The 18,854-nt window shown below is 42.5% G+C and overlaps 1 protein-coding gene across 1 annotated transcript in view; it reads right to left on the reverse strand.

Annotated features, from left to right (window-relative positions):
- The window catches only part of Shisa6 (shisa family member 6), a 181,161-nt gene extending 169,397 nt beyond the window's left edge, over window positions 1-11,764 (reverse strand). The window contains exons 1-2 of the mRNA XM_029546114.1: window positions 11,573-11,764; window positions 10,764-10,827 (exon numbers count right to left, since the gene is read on the reverse strand). Coding sequence (XP_029401974.1) covers window positions 10,764-10,827; window positions 11,573-11,764 — 256 coding nt within the window. The remainder of the gene's footprint in view (window positions 1-10,763; window positions 10,828-11,572) is intronic.
- Window positions 11,765-18,854: the final 7,090 nt, after the last annotated feature.

The following is an 18,854-nucleotide window of genomic DNA, read 5'->3' on the forward strand; positions in this document are numbered from 1 at the left end:
GGTCATAGTTATTAACGTATTATACAATTTAACTAAGTGTGGTAGCACAATCTCAATTATTCAATTGATCAATGCAAGAGGAAGACAAATTCAAGGCCATCCTGAACTAAAAAGCAAGTTCAAGATCAGCACAGACAATATGCTAACATTGTCATTAGAGACGTAGATCCTTGTCTGTGTTCAATCTTTAGCACCAGAGAGTGGAGAGAAGAGAACAGAAAAAATAAATTAAAAGTTATATTCTATAGAGATAAAACTTTCCAAGTTACCTTTTGTGTATTCTATTTGCCAAGGAGAAGGGTAAGAGAGCCCGTTGGAGGTGGTAATATCAACCTTCAGAAATTAGAGATGATTTAAACTCTTTATCTAGTTCCTGCCTTGAAGGCAGAATCTGAGGAAGCTAAACTATAACTAGAGGTGTGTCCGAGGTCACCATTTTTAGGCTCCATATTGACAGATGAGGAAAATGATGTTGGGAGGGGTTGGCAGCCCAAAGCCATGGAGCTATGACGTTTGGCCTCTGCCTTCCCAGGTCAACATTCTTCCCAATGCCCCTAAGAGCATACAGCCTGCCTTGTGGAGGAGGAAATGACACTAAAGCTTATTTCTACTCCAAGGGACCCCAGTGCACCATTTATTTTCTCTTCAGTTATTTTCTCTTCAGTTATGTTGGCTGCGATTCCCTTGGAAGGTAGCCCGGCCAAACCAAATCCCTGTCTTTGACTCTAATCAGAATCTCAGAGCTGTCTCATTGTCTTAAGCAGGACTCTGGCCAAGAGCAGTCCTGAAGAGGACCAGCAGAGGAGGTAGAAGATGCAGGAGCTCTCTGCAGGGAGTACAGTCCATTCATTAACTGCTCCAAATGTCTTGCAAGGTCATGGAAGTTAGGGTAGAATTCTGAGCCCTAAGAACTGAGTGACTTGAAGAGGCCCCTCTTGTTACCACTTGCTGATGTGCACTTTCTTAGTCCCAGGGAGGTTAAGACCTGGTTTCATGTTTCTGCAAAACTGCTGTGCTTCCTACAAGTGCAACCAAATTAACAGGCTTAGTGAAGGGATCCTGAGAAACTGCCACCACTTTGTTCAATTCAGACCACGTGCCACGGCGCTGAGGTAGAGAACACCTCTGATTATCTACAGGAAAAATCGTGTTGGGTTTCCCTGTTTTAAAGGTGAGGAAATAGACTTGGAGAAGTTAAATAATAATCGAAGTCAGAATGGCTATGCAGTGATTTAGGACAGAGGCTCATATCCATGCCCTGGGTCTCTACACTGAGGGCTCTTGCCATTTACCATGGTCCCAGAGAAGCTAAGCTTGAGGTGCCAACTAACTCCAGAGAGAGGATAAGAACACAAGCTTCCAATAAATCAGTCTGGCTCTGACACCACCTCAGCAGCTCTGGGCAAAGCGCTCATGCTTTCTGAGCCTCAGCTATTCTCCTTGGTGAATGGGAGTGTGCCCGCCTCATAAGGCAGCAGTGAAGATTAAGATAAATGCATTCATGCATATAATAAACAGAACATTTATTCATTAAAGATTATTATTGTCCCTAATGCCACAGGAAGATGTTGTTGAAGAATACTCGACATTTCAAAATGCTTCAGGAGAAACACAAGAAGATCCTTTGAAATCAAGCTTCTGCATGGTCCAAGGAACTCATGCTTCTAGGTTCACACTGCTGATATCTTTATCCCTTCTTGGTTTGAAGAACTCACTAAAAGGCACATGGAAATTCTTTGGGAAAGAGATACTAAGTAAATGCTGAATCCTGATTCATATCTCATATAAAAGGCAATGGTGTTCTCACACCTGCTTGCCCTGATACTGTGTTCTTGAGTCCTTCATCTTGGTCATGAGATGCTGTGTGGATTGGTCCACCATTCTGGGGGTAGATCATTGTTTGATCTATGTAGCATCTTTATGTGGGAAATTTATCTTGATATCACCTACTGCTTCTAGTTCCTTGGAAAAATGGTTCATATGAGAGTCTTAGGGTTCAATTCAAGAGGCCCTTCTCTAAAATACTCCATATCTTCTGAAATATTTAGTAGAGACTATCCGGCTGTAAACAGAACAGAGTAGAAACCAGAGATAACAACTTAGGAACTGTAGCTATTCTAGACTTAAACTCTTGGGAGAGACTAATTTGAGTTATGGACCATTAGACTCACAGCACCTTTCTTCCCCTGTCCATTTGAATGGCAATGGTCTATGCTGATAACCACCCATGCCTACATCATTAAATCACAACTGCCCAGCAGAAATACCAGTGACAAAGCCCTATCAGCTGTACTAAGGAGCCACAGGACTTCAAGCCAGTTATTGTTATGATCTGTAAAAGGATATGAGTTATACAACTTAATCACACTTGTTTTAACTAAATTAATCAACTCGTATAAAGTGGTTAAGACCCTAACTAGGCATGTTAACTCAATAAGTGATTGTTATTGTCATTCAAATCTAAGCAAGTGAGTCTAGCAGTGAAAAATGATACCTAGTGCTAAGGACTGTCATATATAACAAGTGTGGGGGAGGGGGGGAGTGAGGAATGTCCTATGTCAGCTGGTGGGAATAGGGGTGGGGGAGGTTACCTGACCATCTGGATTAAAATCTCAGTTCTAGCTGAGCAGTGGTGGTGCACACCTTTAATCCCAGCACTTGGGAGGCAGAGGCAGGATTTCTGAGTTTGAGGCTAGCCTGGTCTACAGAATGAGTTCTAGGACAGCCAGGGCTATACAGAGAAACGTCTTGAAAAAGAAAAATCTTAGTTCTATTTTTTATTAGCTGTGTGATTTGAGACAAATTACTTAAAATTTCTAGTTCATTCATCAGTTATACATTTAAAAGAAAGAGAAAACTACTAGACTCTTCTTCATTGGATGACTGAAAGAATTTAATGAATAGATACATAAAAAAAAAAAACATGTATACATAAAGGGTGTGTCTAGATCTGTAAAGGCCTGTAGTTTTTTCAATCAACTCTGTGTCTTTTTGGCATTTTCTAGAGATAAGAACCACAAATCAAACCCCATCACCATCACACAATACAGTTCCCAGACTTTTTATGGAGTGTAACCTGGTGTGTTGACTAGTTTTATGTCTAGCTTGACACAGCTAGAGTCACTGGAGAGGAGGGAGCCTCCTCTTTGATTTGAGAATTGGCAATAGGCAAGCCTGTAGAGCAATTTCTTAGTTAGTGATTGAGGTCAGAGGGTCTGGATCATTGTGGGTGGGGTCAACCCTGGGTGGGAGACCCTGGGTAGGAAGCCCTAGGTTCTATAAGAAAGCAGGCTGAGCAAGCCATGTGGAGCAAGCGAGGAAGCAGCACCTGGTCCCTGCCCCCCCCCACCATCCACACACACACACACACACACACACACACACACACACACACACACACAACCCATGGCCTCTGCATCCCCTCCTATCTCCATGTTCAGGTCCAGTTTGAGTACCTGTCCTGATTTCCATACATGGTAAACAGAAATCTGAAAGCGTAAGCCAAATAAACCCTTTCCTTCCCAAGTTTCCCTTGGTCAGTCTGATTCCCACTGCAACAGTAACCCTAACCAGGGCGCCTGGGATCTCCAGTGTCTTCTGCTTTCTGAACCCTTCAGTCCCTGATGTTGCCTTCTCCTCACTAGAGAAGTCCGAGTGGGAAGGAAGGGGCTTTTATTTACAGGGCACTTGCATTCATCTTCTCTGTATCTTTCCTGCATTTTTAGTAATCGAACTGTCCCTGAACCTGTTGCAGCCTAACATCCACCTCCTTTCATCTCCAGCTTATCCGCCCCCCCCCCTCGAAGCATTGATTTCTCTCCTCAATAATCTCATCCATAGCAGAACTCATCCCAATGCTCTCAACCTTAAATGCAACTTCCCCTTCACCCCGTAGCCCCCTCCCCAGCCACTGCTTCATGCCTTTACTAGCCTTCACAGTGAAATTTGACCAAAGCCATCCTGATAGTAACTTTCTCCACCCCACAATTCTCTTTGTGCTTGTAAATCCCTCCTTTCACCTCTCTGCTTGTTACCATAAATAAGCCTTTGCGGGACTGGATTAAGAACCGCTGTAATTACATCAGCAAAAGTCCTGTTTACAAGTGAGATCAGACTCATCGGCAGGGAGGCTGGGATTTCAACATACTCTTCTGAGAGCTGCTTAGACTTGAATATGTCCCCAAAGACTTGAGCATTGGAAATGTAATCTCTGAATTCGTACAGTGATAGACAGAGTGGGACCTTGGGAAGAGAACAAGATGATGGTTCTTCTCTCCCCATGCGGAGCCCTCAGCCTTGATGACATGGTACAAACACTCTTGCTAGATGCAGCCCTGTGATTTTGATTCCAAGATTCCCCATCTCTCGAACCACAAAGAGAAAGCTTCTTTATAAATTATTCAACCACAGGCATTTTGATATAGGAACACAAAATGGACCAAGTCAAAAGGAAGCTTCATCATTTCAACAGTCCCCTAAGAGTTTCTCCCAAAGCCTTTCTCATAAGCATCACTCCACCCAAGATCCTTACCACCTCTATCTCTGATTCCCATTCGCTGAAGTTAGCAGACACTTCCATGACTGTCCGTAAATCCATCTCAGAGCCATTCTCTTCTACCTCATCAGCCAGCTACCGGTTAAAACCACAAGCAGTGTCCATCTGACCTGCAATAGTTGAACCAAGCTTTTTACTTCAGCTGAACTCACTGCCATCTACTCATGATGTAACACATGTAAAGTCAAGGGCATCAGTTCATGCTTTGCCTCTTAAAATCTTCCAGGGCTGCATATTCCTAACAGTAAAACTCTGTTCGCTATATGCTATTGCCCTGCTGGCTTCCTTCACTTAGATCAACTTTCTCATTCCTCAGTGCGGGCACATCAAAAGATCTGCTCTCCCAGAATGCCCTGTTCAGATCTGACTCACAATCTTTCGCATTTGCAATTGCCTCTACCTGGACCTAACATAGATCCTCTCTCTGAAATTAGGTCTTTGAGAGTTTCAAACATACAACATGTTTCCATCATATTCATCATCTCCAGTTCTTGCTGAGTTATTTCCTTATCTGGCCAATGTTGTGAATGTTTTAACCTCCCCTGGAGCAATGTTTGCTGCACCATATATTCTTGGGTGTATAATCTTTCACTGGAGAGTACCTGTCTTACCAAGGGGCTACATTAGAGAAGACTGACCCTTCCTCTCCCAGAAGCTAACAACTGCAAATCTATTCGGGCTTGGGATAGGACTCTGCACCCAATCCCCCTGTCAGGGCTAGGATTTGGTCTGGTTTTGGGCTTACACAGGTCTTGTGAGTGCTGTAAAGGTTTGTACATGTCTATGTCTGGAGATGTTTCCTTACAGTCATCCACTGCCTCCGGCTTTTACCTTCCTCCTGTGCCCTCTTCTGAAATGCTTGTAACCACAATGAAATATTACTACACATACAGAAATGCCAAATGTTGATGGGGATATGGAGCAAATGAAAGTCTGAGCACACTGCTGGTGCGAGTATAAAATCATCAACCTTTTGCAAAGTGTTGGAGAAGAAACATGCCTGCCCTAGACCCCAGCAACTCCACACCAAGGTATTGACCCAAGAAACAGGAGGACATGCTCAGTCAGGTACAAGAATGTTTACTATAGCCTTATTTATAACAGCAAAAATGGAAATATTGGAGTTCTCATAAAATACAGACTGAATAAATTCATTCTAGCACGTGTACAAAATACAGTTCCATGCAAACAAACAAACAAACAAAAAAATTATTAGCAAATACCGTAACATAAATGACTCACAAACTGAAAATCCAAATACAAAAGAATGCATACTCTAAGATCCCATCCATGTAGTGACTAAAGCAAACTCTCTGGAAAAGAGCCCAAAAGGAAGGCAAGACTGTTGGATGATGACAGAAGTCAGAACAGTGGTTATCTTACATGTAGACTATAAATGGCCACAGAAGAATCTTATGGAGTGATAGAAATGTCCTGTAATGTTTTTTCTAGCGGTTCAATAAGAGGGAGATGTATGGACAGAAAGACATATGAGAGATAAAGGTAAATATTCTATTTTACATTAAAAATATTTTTCTGTATTTCCATAGTTTCTTAAGCTCTATTTAAGTGAAGAGAACTATAATATTCTTAGTATTCCAGCTCCCTAAATGACTATATTTAGTTAGGTTTATAAACCACAGACCCTCAAAACTACAGAGGTTCTTCTTCACCTCCTCATTAGCAGGGGTGGGGTCAGGACGGAGAAAATGAATGATAAAACACGATGTTCAGAGGAAACTGGGTGAGGGTGAAGCAGCCCACTGCCTCTATCCTGCTCAGAGGGCCCACATTTGCAATTCTCCTGCTCAGAGAGACCACTGAGCTCTGTGTGTGTGTGTATGTGTGTGTGTGTGTGTGTGTGTGTGTGTGTGTGTGAGAGAGAGAGAGAGAGAGAGAGAGAGAGAGAGAGAGAGAGAGAGAGAGAGAGAGAGAGAGACCACTGAGAGCCGATCCCTGACAATGAACAGCTCAGGAAGCCTCCTGCTTAAGAAAGAAAGGTCACTGTGAAGGCAGCCAGAGGCAGAGGCAGAAGGGATTCCATGCAGGAGAAATTTCAGGATGATGGGACCCTGAGCAGAGGCACCAGCTCTGCCTCTAATAAAGCCATAGTAGCTGTGATGACATGGGGGTGAGACATGAGAGAGAAACTCCAAGAAAGTGTGGACCGTACAAGCCAGGAAGCAAAGAGTATTCATCTCAGCAGCCGGCTTGAGGACATTTATTCTCCCAAGAAACTCCGTGCAACGGGTGACAAGGCATTTAAGGCTCAGAACTCCTTCAAATACTTAAGTAAAAAGTGTTCTCAGTGAAGGATAAAGTCGGGCTGAAACCAGACGATATGTAATAAGTCTCTGGGTTTAGGGGACCTCTGATCCACAGGGAAGGACCTCATATTAAGAAATGGTAATCACTCTGTCTGTGCACTTGACTACGAGCATCATATAAAATCTAATTTAATTGAAATGCTGAAACCACCTCAAATCGCATGCATTAATTATCCCCAGGTGGCACATAAGAAAGTAAAGTCCTTCTTGGTTTAGATCATTTGTCTAAAAACCACACAGTGAGTAAGGTAAGTCTTGGGGATTTGAGCAAAGCTTGCTTTACTCCAAAGCCTGTGGCTTTTCAGACTGTCAGGAGAAATAAAGATGTACTATATTGCAGGAAAGTGAGATTAGTGAAGCCACAAGGCTGGAAGCTGATCAAGGTCAGGTTCCAAAAAACGTGGGCCCAGGAAGAAGAATGTGAGACCAAGACTTAAGCTCAGTAGTGCAAAGCAGAAAGATGACAGCACACCAAAGCCTGGGCTGGAGCAACTGCTGACAACCCCCAGGGAGCTGAGGCATATGGCTAACAGTCTGTTCCTGTTAGAGGGTAGATGGAGAAACATCCCCAAATCCAGAGACTGTGAAAGCTCTTCTCTATGAATACCTGCAGCACGTGTAGTCTTCTTCAGGGCATTGGTGGGATCCTGTTTCCCCGCTCTTTGGGCCTCACACTCTGGATGTACAAGAAAGAACGCTTCTCGCCCTTTCAGCTACCCTGCGTGTAGCCTAACACCCTGCACAGGCTGATCGTCAGCTCTGCTCGTTGAGTTAATTAATTAACAATTTCAGTTTGCTTGTTCACGGTCTATCTGAGGCTGAGTCATGGCAGTGCCGCTTTATCTGCAGCAGGCAGATGCCTCCCCTTAAGCCACCCACATAATTATCTCGGGTCTCTAAGCCCCTTTGAATTCCACAGCCATTATGCTAGGGGTAGAGCTTAGTGGTAGAGAGTGTGCTTCTCATGCATGAGGCTATGGGTTCGAGGCCCCAGCGCTGGAAAGCCTGTATTCAGGGATACAAACTAAATCAAACATTCCTTTATTCACTTGCTTAGCAAAATGCTGAGTGGAGATTAATTTTGTACGTCGTTTGTTCAATGACAAAGAGGCTCAAGTTTTCAGAGCCCACGCTATTTTTATAAAGAAAATGTCAGGGGGTGGAGGGACAGCTCAGAAGTTTAGCTCACTTGTTGCCAAGTTTGATTCCTGGCATCATCAAGGTGGCTCACAACCAACCCTAAGTTCAAATTTCCAGGGAATCAGATGCCCTCTTCTCTCCTCTTCATGTATCAGGCATGTGTGTAGTGCTCGTACATACATACATACATACATACATACATACAGGCAAAACCTTCAAGTGCATAAATAAAATAACCTTACAATAGAAAACTTTAAAATGACTTTTTATTCAAAAATAAATAGAAAGTTTATAAGTTGTAATCTTCCTTAAAAACTAATGATTCATTAGTTTCAAAACAATTCTTATAAGAACAATGTATATGAACTAAAGGATAAAAAGACTCCATCAAAAGTAGATGTGGAATGAGGCTGGAGAGAAGACTCTACAGTTAAAGAGTACTGGCTGTTCTGCCAGAGAACCAGTGTTCAATCCCAGCACCCAAGTGAAGGTTCACAACTACCTAGAACTCGAGTCCCAAGGGATTTGACATTCTCTTCTGACCACCGCACATGCATGGTGAACAGACATACATACCGAACACTCTCACACAGAAAAATAAAGAAAAGAGAAAAGAGGTGGGAGAGAGGAGAGAGATGTTGATGTGAAAAAAACAAAACAAAACAAAACCAACCAACCAAGCAAACACCTGAGTGTCAGAAAGAAGTAAGTCATTTGGAAGAGAATGTAATCAGGTCTTGAAGCAGGGAGTGTGAATTATAAAAAGCAGAGTGGGATGGGTGCAAAAATAGGTAAATGGAAGAAAACAGAAAAGCCAGGGAAGCAATGTTAGTAAGCTTAAGGAATGAACACAGAGTAAAGATATCACTGAGGCCAAAGATAGAGAAAAATAATGGATTAGAGCTGATTGATTAGGCCATAAAAATCAAACAGGCACAAGGGAAAATTAGCCTTGAATTGTGTTAAACCTTATATTATTTTTCCCTCAAGATTTGAAACTAAGAGTTTAAGTATTGTGCATATAAAAAGATATATAACACCTGGGTCCCTATTAAGACATTTCAAAGTCATATGAAGTTGACAAGTCTGTGATATTATAAATCGTATGAAGGCCAAAAGTCTTGGATGAGAGAGAGAGAGAGAGAGAGAGAGAGAGAGAGAGAGAGAGAGAGAGAGAGAGAGAGAGAGAGAGAGAGAGAGAGAGAGAGAGAGAGGTGAGTAGAAAATATGTATGAATATCTTCCCAATCTTTGGTAAGAGGTGCCCACTCTGAGATCAAATAAGGAAGAAATAAAAAAAAATGTAATAGGGTCACGTTTGACAAAAATAATTTTAGAAGATTATACTAAAAGTCACCACAAACATGCACCCATGTTTACAGCTTTGTTCAAATTGCAATGGCCAAAGAGTGGACTAGCCAAGGATTAGTGAATAAGATGTGGTATCCATGTGTAATGGAATATTATTCTGTCTTCTAGAGGACAGAAGTCTTGTCACATGCTACAGCACAGATGAAAGTTGAGGACATTATGGTAAATGAAATAAGCTCAAAACAATCAATCAATTAAACAAACAAACAAAACCACATACTATATTGATTTCACTTAGCAATTCAGAAAGGTCTAATGTATAGAGACATAAAGTTGAATGGTGGTAGCCAGGAGAGGAGTCATTGTTTAATGGGTACAAAGTTGTTTTTTTCAGGATTAAAAAAAAATCCTGGAGATCTGTCCTATAATAATTAGAATAGACATTATTGAACAATGTATACCTAATGGTATTCAAGATGGTAAATTGAGTTATATGTACTTCCTCAAAATTGTTTATTTAAAAGCAAATCTGTTTACTATATATTTTAAAAGTTCCTACAAATAAGAGCTGAGCTTCCTTGGGAACATTTGAAATATGAACAGGAAAGAAGATAAGTCACACAGTATCTCTTTAGGGCAATAGATGGATGAGTTATTAGAGTGTTAAAACATGCACACCCTTTGACTCAGTAATTCCACTTGTAGCAAGGGAATTCCCTTTTATCCAAGGGAAATAATTACAGACCTAGAAGAGATTTGTGTGCAGTGATTGTCATCACAGCATTATTTATAATAATGGAAAAGTACACCAACCTCAATTTGTTCAACGAGAGGATGGCTGAATAAATTAAGCTATATTCAAAGGGTGGATGCCACATAGTCATTTGCTGGGAGATTTTCTGGAATATTTTAAGTCTAGGAGAAAGATTCACAAAGTACTATTAGGTAAACAAAATGTTTACCATGAATATATAATGTGATGACATCTTTGAAAATACAGGGAGAGGTACACATAGACCAGGAGGAGGGTATAACAGTTACTCTCAAGAGGGTTGCTACATGGGATACAATTTCCAGGTGTTTCTCAACAGACAAATATTTCTTCTACATTGACAATCACTCCATTTTGGAAATAGGGTGTGTTTTGAGGGGAAAGGGTAATCAACCACAGAGCAAAATGAAGTGGTAGCTTGTATATGAGCCACCAGAGCAAGGCCTCCTCTTACCACAGTAGGGTTCCTAATGTGTACTGCGTCCCTGCTGACTTTCTGAAGTCATCTCTTGGCATAGAAAGCATAATGATGTGTGTACGAGGCTTGAGGACTTACTCTCTGCCCCAATTCCCTTTGTCTGGGAAAGCCAGGAAAGCCATTCTTTTGCTAGCATACAGGTCCTCTGATGGCACTGAGATAACACCAGACTCCAACTCACCTTGCAGGGACTTCACTGAAAGGGACACCATGGAACCTGGGTTCTGGGAGTGAGGGCTGGTGTCCTGAATCAACAAGTAGTGTTGCACTGTTGACAGTTCACAAAGTATTATCCACCCAGAGTCAGTGCCAGGGCCAGCAGAAAGCAGACAGAAAGGCACACAGTCTGCAGCAGTCAGCTATCAAGAAAAAGCCTCCAGGTCCTCTTGTTCATTTAGGAGAGACTAAGCCATTAACATGCTCATCTATTCGGTGTGAACTTTAAATAAGATGTTCCAGTGATGGGGGCAGAGGAAGCTGCTTTGCTGCGACTGGGAAGAGAGTAATTGTGTAGGATGTTTGCATCTGCCGAATGGCAGCTCTGGGAGCTGGCTTCATGCAAGTGAGACAGACCATCCCAGAGAGTCCCAAGGAGACTAGCTGAAGGCAGCTGCCTTCGCATGGGCAGATTGCATGCAATCTCTAATTCAGACTGTCTAGACTGGTGCTTGAGGCTCTAAGTACCCAACTGGGGTGGGAAGTGTTGTATATCAACAAGAAGATGGGAAATTGCTGTTAGTCTGCTCATTAATCCAGCCCTACAGCACATGGGAATGGCATATCCTATAGTTCATCTGTGGGTCTTATGTCTATAGAAAAACTCTCTATGTACAGAAAAACTTCACAACAGTTAATGCACACACATATCGTATCATTGATGTTCACATCCTGTCTGACCGCTTACGATAGCTGGTGTAGTGTTTAGTCCTCTGCTCTTTGCTGCTATATTGCTCCTTGGACAGCATGGTAGAGTCAGCATATCTGTCTTACACTGAGTGTCATGGGGCGTTTTCTGGTCACCCTGCAGAACATCTCGGAGATGAGAAGGGACATGTGGTCCTTGCGTCTATGTCTCTGACTGACGTCTCTGACTGACCAGTCCCAAAGACTTGCTATCAGCTTCCTGTCCCCGCTCTGGGCCCTAGGGAGCTGTCTCTCTGGATCATAGGTCTTGGTCTCCATTTTCACCCAGATGTCAATCCTAGCAGGAGTTTGTGGAATGATGGGAGAGGAAAAAAAAGATTGCACTTTTGGTTTTCTTCTATTTGTTTTCTTTTCTTTGGGGCAGTTATTATATCCCTCCATTGGGGCTGGCTCTAAATGCACTCTAGTAACGCAATACCCTGCTTCATAAGGCGCTGGTGAATAATAACAGTTTCCAACCACAAGGTATTAGAATAATACCTGATGTGTGTGCATGCACACACACACACTGGCATGAATGCATGACAACACACACAATGCAGAACTGGGAATCGAACTCCAGGGTTCATGCATTCTATTATTTTGCCCTTCCTACCCTTAATCCTAAAGTGATTCTTCTAGATAAAGAGCAAATTAGGTGTGGTGGGACAGTGGAGAACAATGTACTGCAGCAGGATCCCTTAAGGAAGTCAGAAAGCAAGCTATAAGGAAGACAGTTGGACAAATGCTCACCCCTGACAGCAGTCAGCAACACAGGCAGAACACAGTCTTCAGGGTGTGTCAATAACAGTTGCCCTATTGCCACTGTAATGTCAGTACCTTGGGGACCTACAGAACTGAAGGGCTGAGCTGGTGAAAGGCTGCCTGAAGACTTAGTCACTAACCCTAAAAGGTACACAGAGATGTACAGGGTCCCGTGGTACACAGTTTAGAGTTCCTCACCATCACCAACTTGGGAAGTCCACAGTGTCGGGGGACATAGTAGACTTCATTTTCAACATGCCCAAATAAAAGTAGCGAAAGGGAATCGGGCCCTGGCTTTAGAGCTTGGGGTTCCCATTTGATAAAGGCACTTCTCAGAATGGTGAGCAAGAACACTTTCCTGTTACCCAGGAACCAAGGGTAGGCAGAGTTGGCCCAGGCCATGGACTCTGCTTTTTCTCAGGTCCTGTGTGCAAGTCTGGAATATGATATTCAGTTGGCTTTCTAGGTTGGGAGGGGGAGGGGGAGAGTTCGTAACAAGTTTCATCTATTATGTGCAGAGCAAAGTTTGGAGTCAAGGAATCATCAGGAAGAATTAGTTTATCCTTAGGAATGACAGCTGCCTAGCCATCCCACTTTAGTAACTGGGAGAGGGGCATCTTCTCTTTCCCATTCTGCTCCACACCATGACCTTGCTTGCTTCTCAGAAAGCTGGCTGCTAGGACTTTTGAAGCCAGTTGGATGATTGAACATATTCACATCTGAGAGCTCAGTGGCATGCAAACAGAGAAGAAGCAAGCTTCCAGTCCTGTTTCATTTAAAAATGGCCATTCTGTTTCCGGAGAGAGAACAAATGGGGAAATCACTGTGTGAGTATGGCGGGGGGTGAGGACCCATGCTCGCAAACAAGGCTCAGACCATCTGGTCCCATTAGCGGCTGTACCCTCTGAACTACACCCAGTGGACAGAGACACAGCTGCCTGAGCTGATGTGTGAGCTCCTCCAGGCCTCTCTGGTCTCTAGATGCCTGAGGCTTTCCATGTGACCTCAAAGGCATTGCCAGCACGGCTCAAATGTGCCTCATTAATTCACTCCCATCTGCTCTACAAAGCCCCCAACTGACAGTGTGGAGAAAGGGATAGGAGATGGGTGGGTCCCTGCTTGGTGGGCATCCTTGTTAACAAGAGAAGGGGCCCCGGAAAACCTCTCCTGTCACTACCACACTACTCCAGGATGTATAGATTTCAGTGTTCTTCCAAGTGGGCTCCTTGGAGTAACAGCCTGAAAAATCACAGGTCTTCATGGGAAACCCACCTTCGTCCCAAAAATCTGCATCAGGATAAGGGTCTCTGGTGATTTTTCTGGGCACTAGGATTTGAAAAGCATTAGTAGAAGGTATTAATTGTCTACTAGGAGTGATTTTGCACTCACAGGGGACATCTGTCAATATCTGGAAACATTTTGAGTTGTTGCAACTGGGAGGGGAGGAGGTATATGATGTCCTAAAATAGAAGTTGGAGTGATTGACCAACATCTGAAAAATGATCAGTCAGCCCCTTACAAAAGATTATTCAGTTCAAAACCCCCGGGGTGCTGATGCAGAGCCTCCCTCCAGTAGAAAGAAAAGGAAGAGTTTACTGGGATCCATCCCCATGCCTCTGCTCCTCATAGTTCAACTGAAATTATTTAAACATGAATTTCTACAGCACGTCCAGAACAACTCTGTAAACAGATGCCTTCTTCTAGTATGTAGTCCCAGAAGGCAGGGATGATGGCTTCCATTTCAGAACAACATTAAAATCTAAATTACAAACAGAAAAATTATGTTGCTTCTATTCTTCAAAGCATCCCTCATTTCGTCCCATTTACCAAGGTGCCCTCTGTGGCCACCACGGGGTGGCAACATTCTCTGGGACCATGGGCATACCTGTCAGTCTTCCCAGAGCAGAAAGGAGACTGCTACCTCTCGTCTAGCTGTCTTGAAATGGACAGTTTAATACTACAGTGACACCCCTATGCAACAGAATGCCAGAAAGGGTTCATCTGAACTACAATTTTGCATCTGTTGTCTAACCTCTCCATCCTCCATCCTTCCCTCTCTTTGATAATCACGAATCTATTCTATGATTCTTAGAGAATCTTGTTAGATTCCATACACCAGAGAGATCATATGGTATTTGTCATTGCATAGTTGGCTTACCGCACCACAAATAATGCCCATCCATTCATCCACATGACCACCAATGAAAGGTGTGCATCTGTTTTTAAGAGATAAATACTATTCCAGTGTCTATACACACTGCATCTGTTTCCTTTATCCATTCATCTGTTGACAAACTGTAGTTTTATCTCACTAAGTCTTGCTGATTCTTCCATCTCATAGCTCAGCCCCATCCCTTCCTTAACTCCACTGTCAATCTTCTCTTACAGGATGATTCAAATCCCCTGCTTGCTATTTTTCAGCTTTTGTTCTATTATTCTCTTCACTCAATCACTGTAGACGATCAAAGCAATCTTTCTAGTACATAAATGAGGTCATGTCACTCTCCAACTCCAAATCCCTTAATGGTTTCTTGCTGACTGAAGGGTAGATGGCGAAACTCCTTAACATAACATTAAATATCCTGCCTTTTTCTCCTGACGTGCCTGACTTTGGATTTCTAAATATCAAATTATGTTAGGTTCCCTGAAATCATTTTTTTTTGGATGTCTTTCCATATTGCTATATACCTTTTCCTGGCAGACCCAGCCCCCTAAGTGCTTACTCAGCAAAACCCTCCTTGTCACTCAAGCTTCACCTCCAGCCCTTACCTTCTCCCCAGTCTTCCCACAAATGGAATTCTGCTGTTTCTGCCATTTCCTAAGCATCTCCATTACAACTTTGATCAAAGTTCATTACAGTTGTCTGCACAGCTCTATTTCTTTTAGACTCTGTGATTCATAAGGACAAGAAATGTGACTTTTCTTTTCTGTGCCTCTGCACTCTGGCACAGATCCAAATGCATAGCAGTAGCTTAATTTATACTCGCTGAATGAAAACAATTATGTCAGGTGGAAGAAGGGGACCAAACGGGCTTGTCCCCATGGCCATACAAGAAAGTTCTATTGATGAACTGTGTATCACAAGGGATCCATGATAGTTCATAGTATTTTGAACCTAGAGTTGGGATAGTAAGTGGAAGAAGACAGAAGAAGTAAGTCAGAGTTAAATGTTCAAGGTGGCAGATACATTAAAGTCCTCAGTAGATTATTGTATATTCTATCCATCAAACAGTCAGACTGGAGGAAGTAAGGGGGGGGGGTAGAAAATCAGAAATAAGGTAGCAGAATTTTTAAAGATGATTTATTTTATTTTCATTTAACATGCATGGGTGTTTTGCCTGTGTGTATGTCTTTGAATCAGTGTGGTGTCCATGGAAGCCAGAAGAGGGTGTCCCATCCTCCTGGAACTTCATCTACAAATGGTTGTCATGTGGTTACTGGGAATTGAAGACCTGATATCCCCTGTCCTGGTCCTCTGAAAGAACAGACAGTGTTTTGAACCACTGAGCCATCTCTCTAGCCACAGAAGTAGATTTATGAAACATTTCCTTGGAGGTCAAAAGTGAGAGGCCTAGAGTCAGGAGAGAAAGATATGGGGGGGGGGGTAAATGTTGAAGAAAAGAAACTTCATAAAAAATATGATTTCAGAAGTTAGACAAAGAAAGGGAATCTCAGAAAGTTAGGATCTGCTGGGAGATCAGGATAAAATGGACAGGGTGCTCAGGGTATTCCAGCTGGGGGACCAAGGAGAATGTCAACAAGAGGAACGTGGTCAACAACATCAAATATAAAGAAGACAAATAGATTAGAAGAAAGTCAGTTATGTTTATAGCTGTGTGTTCATTGGTGCTCAAAAGCTAAGGAATGGAGCAAGGGCATTTTGTTCCCTAGTTGACTTTTACAGCCTGAGTTTTTAGCACTGATGGAAGCCTTGTTGCTATGGACACGAAGAGTGTATGCAGCTTCTGGATGAGAGTCCCTGAGCTATGAAGAATGAGGAGCCAAGACACCAGATCACCAATGGCGAAAGAAGCCTCTTCAAGGATGCTGAGCTTCCTGAAAGAGTTGGTGCTCTTAGTGCGGGTAAGATCAGGGTAGGCTGGGGTGGGTCAGAACTGTGGCACCTCTAGCTACTTTCTCCTTCCACGCAATTCTCTGCCTTTCTGTGATGTTAGGAATTGAATAGGGCATCACAAACAGGCTAAGAACATACTTAACCACTGAGCTATATCCTCAGCCCATTGATGAAGCAATCCCCACCATTTGTCCTCTCCAAGCTACTACCAGCTCTCGGAAGGATGGTGAATTCTGTTTTTATGTTTCCATACACATTGGCATGTGGAGCAATAGATGGTCTTATTTCCATGAACCTCACTATTCAACTCCTGAACTTGTCACCCCACTGCTATCAAAGAAAAGACACGAGCTCCATGTTTCTGTTGCTATTCTGCATCCCACCCATTTTCTTGTGTATCTTTGTAAGTGACATGAGTTTTATCACTTTATTCTCTGCATGAGAGAGAGGGGGAGAGAAACAGAAAGAGAAAGACAAACAGGACCAGAGGGGCTGGGGATTCAACCCTGTGTATGATATGCAAATATCCTGCCACTGAGCATCACTCTTAACCCTAGCACTTCTTTCTGAACATGTGATAATCAGAGATAAACAGAGATTTCCATCTGGCACTGAAAAATAGAAAGAAAGGAGAACACTAGTTTGGGAAGTAAGTAACCTATCACCATACTGGAAAGCAGAAGAAATGATAAAGGCAATGGTTAGTTAGACACAGGCAAGGGGTCTCCATAGCCCTCTTTTGTGTCCCTGGTTTGTAAGGCCTGGTGCAAGGAGCTTTAAGGCAGGGTCAGCCATATTGACTCTCTATATACTGGATTTCTGCCTGACTCAAACCCATTGGTTTGAATTTTTGAATCTGAATGTAGGACCTCTTACTTTTCTGGGTGAACACTCCACCACTGAGTTACATCCCAAGCCACTCTTTTTATTTAACCTTCCTTCCTTTCCTACAGTTATCAGACTAAGGAGACAGTTGATGCTGACTGACAGGGAGGATACTGCAGACATGTGGAAAGCACTGGATCTTTGTAAACAAAGCCCTTGCCCTTAGCACAAGACTTAAGCATTATCCTAGGCTGCCTGGCTAGAAGCTGAGTCACTGGCATTTACAGTTTTCCTTCCAAATATTGAGCCATAAAATCCATATAAGAAATAACTGCTACTGTTACTCCTACTGTGTGTGCTGGGAGCAAAAATCTTACTCAGAGAACTTTATGTAAAGCAAGCATGCAGGGATACACACACACACACACACACACACACACACTCACACACCAAGAATCCTACATTGGTACATGTACTTCAAAACAAACAGAAATCACAGAGTCTAGAGGTGTTAACCTAAAAAGCTATGAGCTTGAGTCACCAGATGATAGACAGCTTCCTTCTGACCCAGAGGGAAAGCTACGATATGAACACAATAATATGATGCCAACAGGTGATCAGGTCGTGCACTCTTCCACTGATGATATATGACGGAGAGGTGAAGTGGCAAACCGACAGGCTAGTAGCTCTACTTGAACGTTACGGCTAGCCAAGGTTTTATACTTCTTTGTAAGACGGAAATGGATGTGTCTATCTGATTGTGTGACATAAAACTAAGCCTGAGGTTTTTGTGCCACACAGAGCTATTCGTGTGTATTATACCCTAGCCAGAGGTCTCTTCTTTATGGATGCTCCAAGCTGTAGGAATTACACCTATGCTCTTTTGCATTAGTGAAATCGGAGCTGTATGAGTGGGAAGAAAAAAATGAAGGCCAAGTTCCCCAATGCCAGTGCTGATATTTGTTTCTGTTGGTTCAACTCTTTGCATCAGTGTAAAGAATAAGTTGTTCATCAGATAATTATGTGGTTTGGAAATGAGTAATCTTGATAAAACATGAAATATATATTCCATTTTACTACTTAGGATCTTGCACATTAAAATATACAGATTGAGTAGGCTGCTTAATACAGGCTCAAAAGAAAGCTATTTTTCTCTTGAAAACGAAAGAAAAGAGAAAAAGAAAGAAGGGGAGAAGTCAGACACAGATGAGAACCACCGAATAAAAAGAAGAAAATTTAATTTACCAGCTCAGATTGAAAATGAAGAGACACACCGGAGATCATGGCAGTATTTTTAAAGAAATTATGATTATATACTACTTAAATTTCTGTGTTAAGTAATTACTTTAAACACAGAGAATACCAAGTATCGTTTTACCAACAACTCTCCACCAAGTCATTGAATCCTGCTTTAGTAAGAGTCAAAATATGGGCCAGGCATAGCAGCCAGATGCGTGTAATATCAGCCATAGCAGCTAAAAGACGAAGAGTTTAAGGCCAGCTGGGTGGGGCCACATGAGATTCAAATAAAGAATTAAAATATTATTTCTAGTCAGGATGCTCATGACTTACAGGTATGTGGCCATTACTAGGTCTCTAGAACTGTTATGGTTTGGAGGAGACAGAATCACTTATCTTTGTTTACATAAGCAAATAATGAACAAATTCTTTTCTAGTCCTACAAATAAGAGCGATGATCAGCTT

This window comes from Mus pahari, chromosome 14 (assembly GCF_900095145.1).
Source record: "Mus pahari chromosome 14, PAHARI_EIJ_v1.1, whole genome shotgun sequence".
NCBI classification, from domain to species: Eukaryota; Metazoa; Chordata; class Mammalia; order Rodentia; family Muridae; genus Mus; species Mus pahari.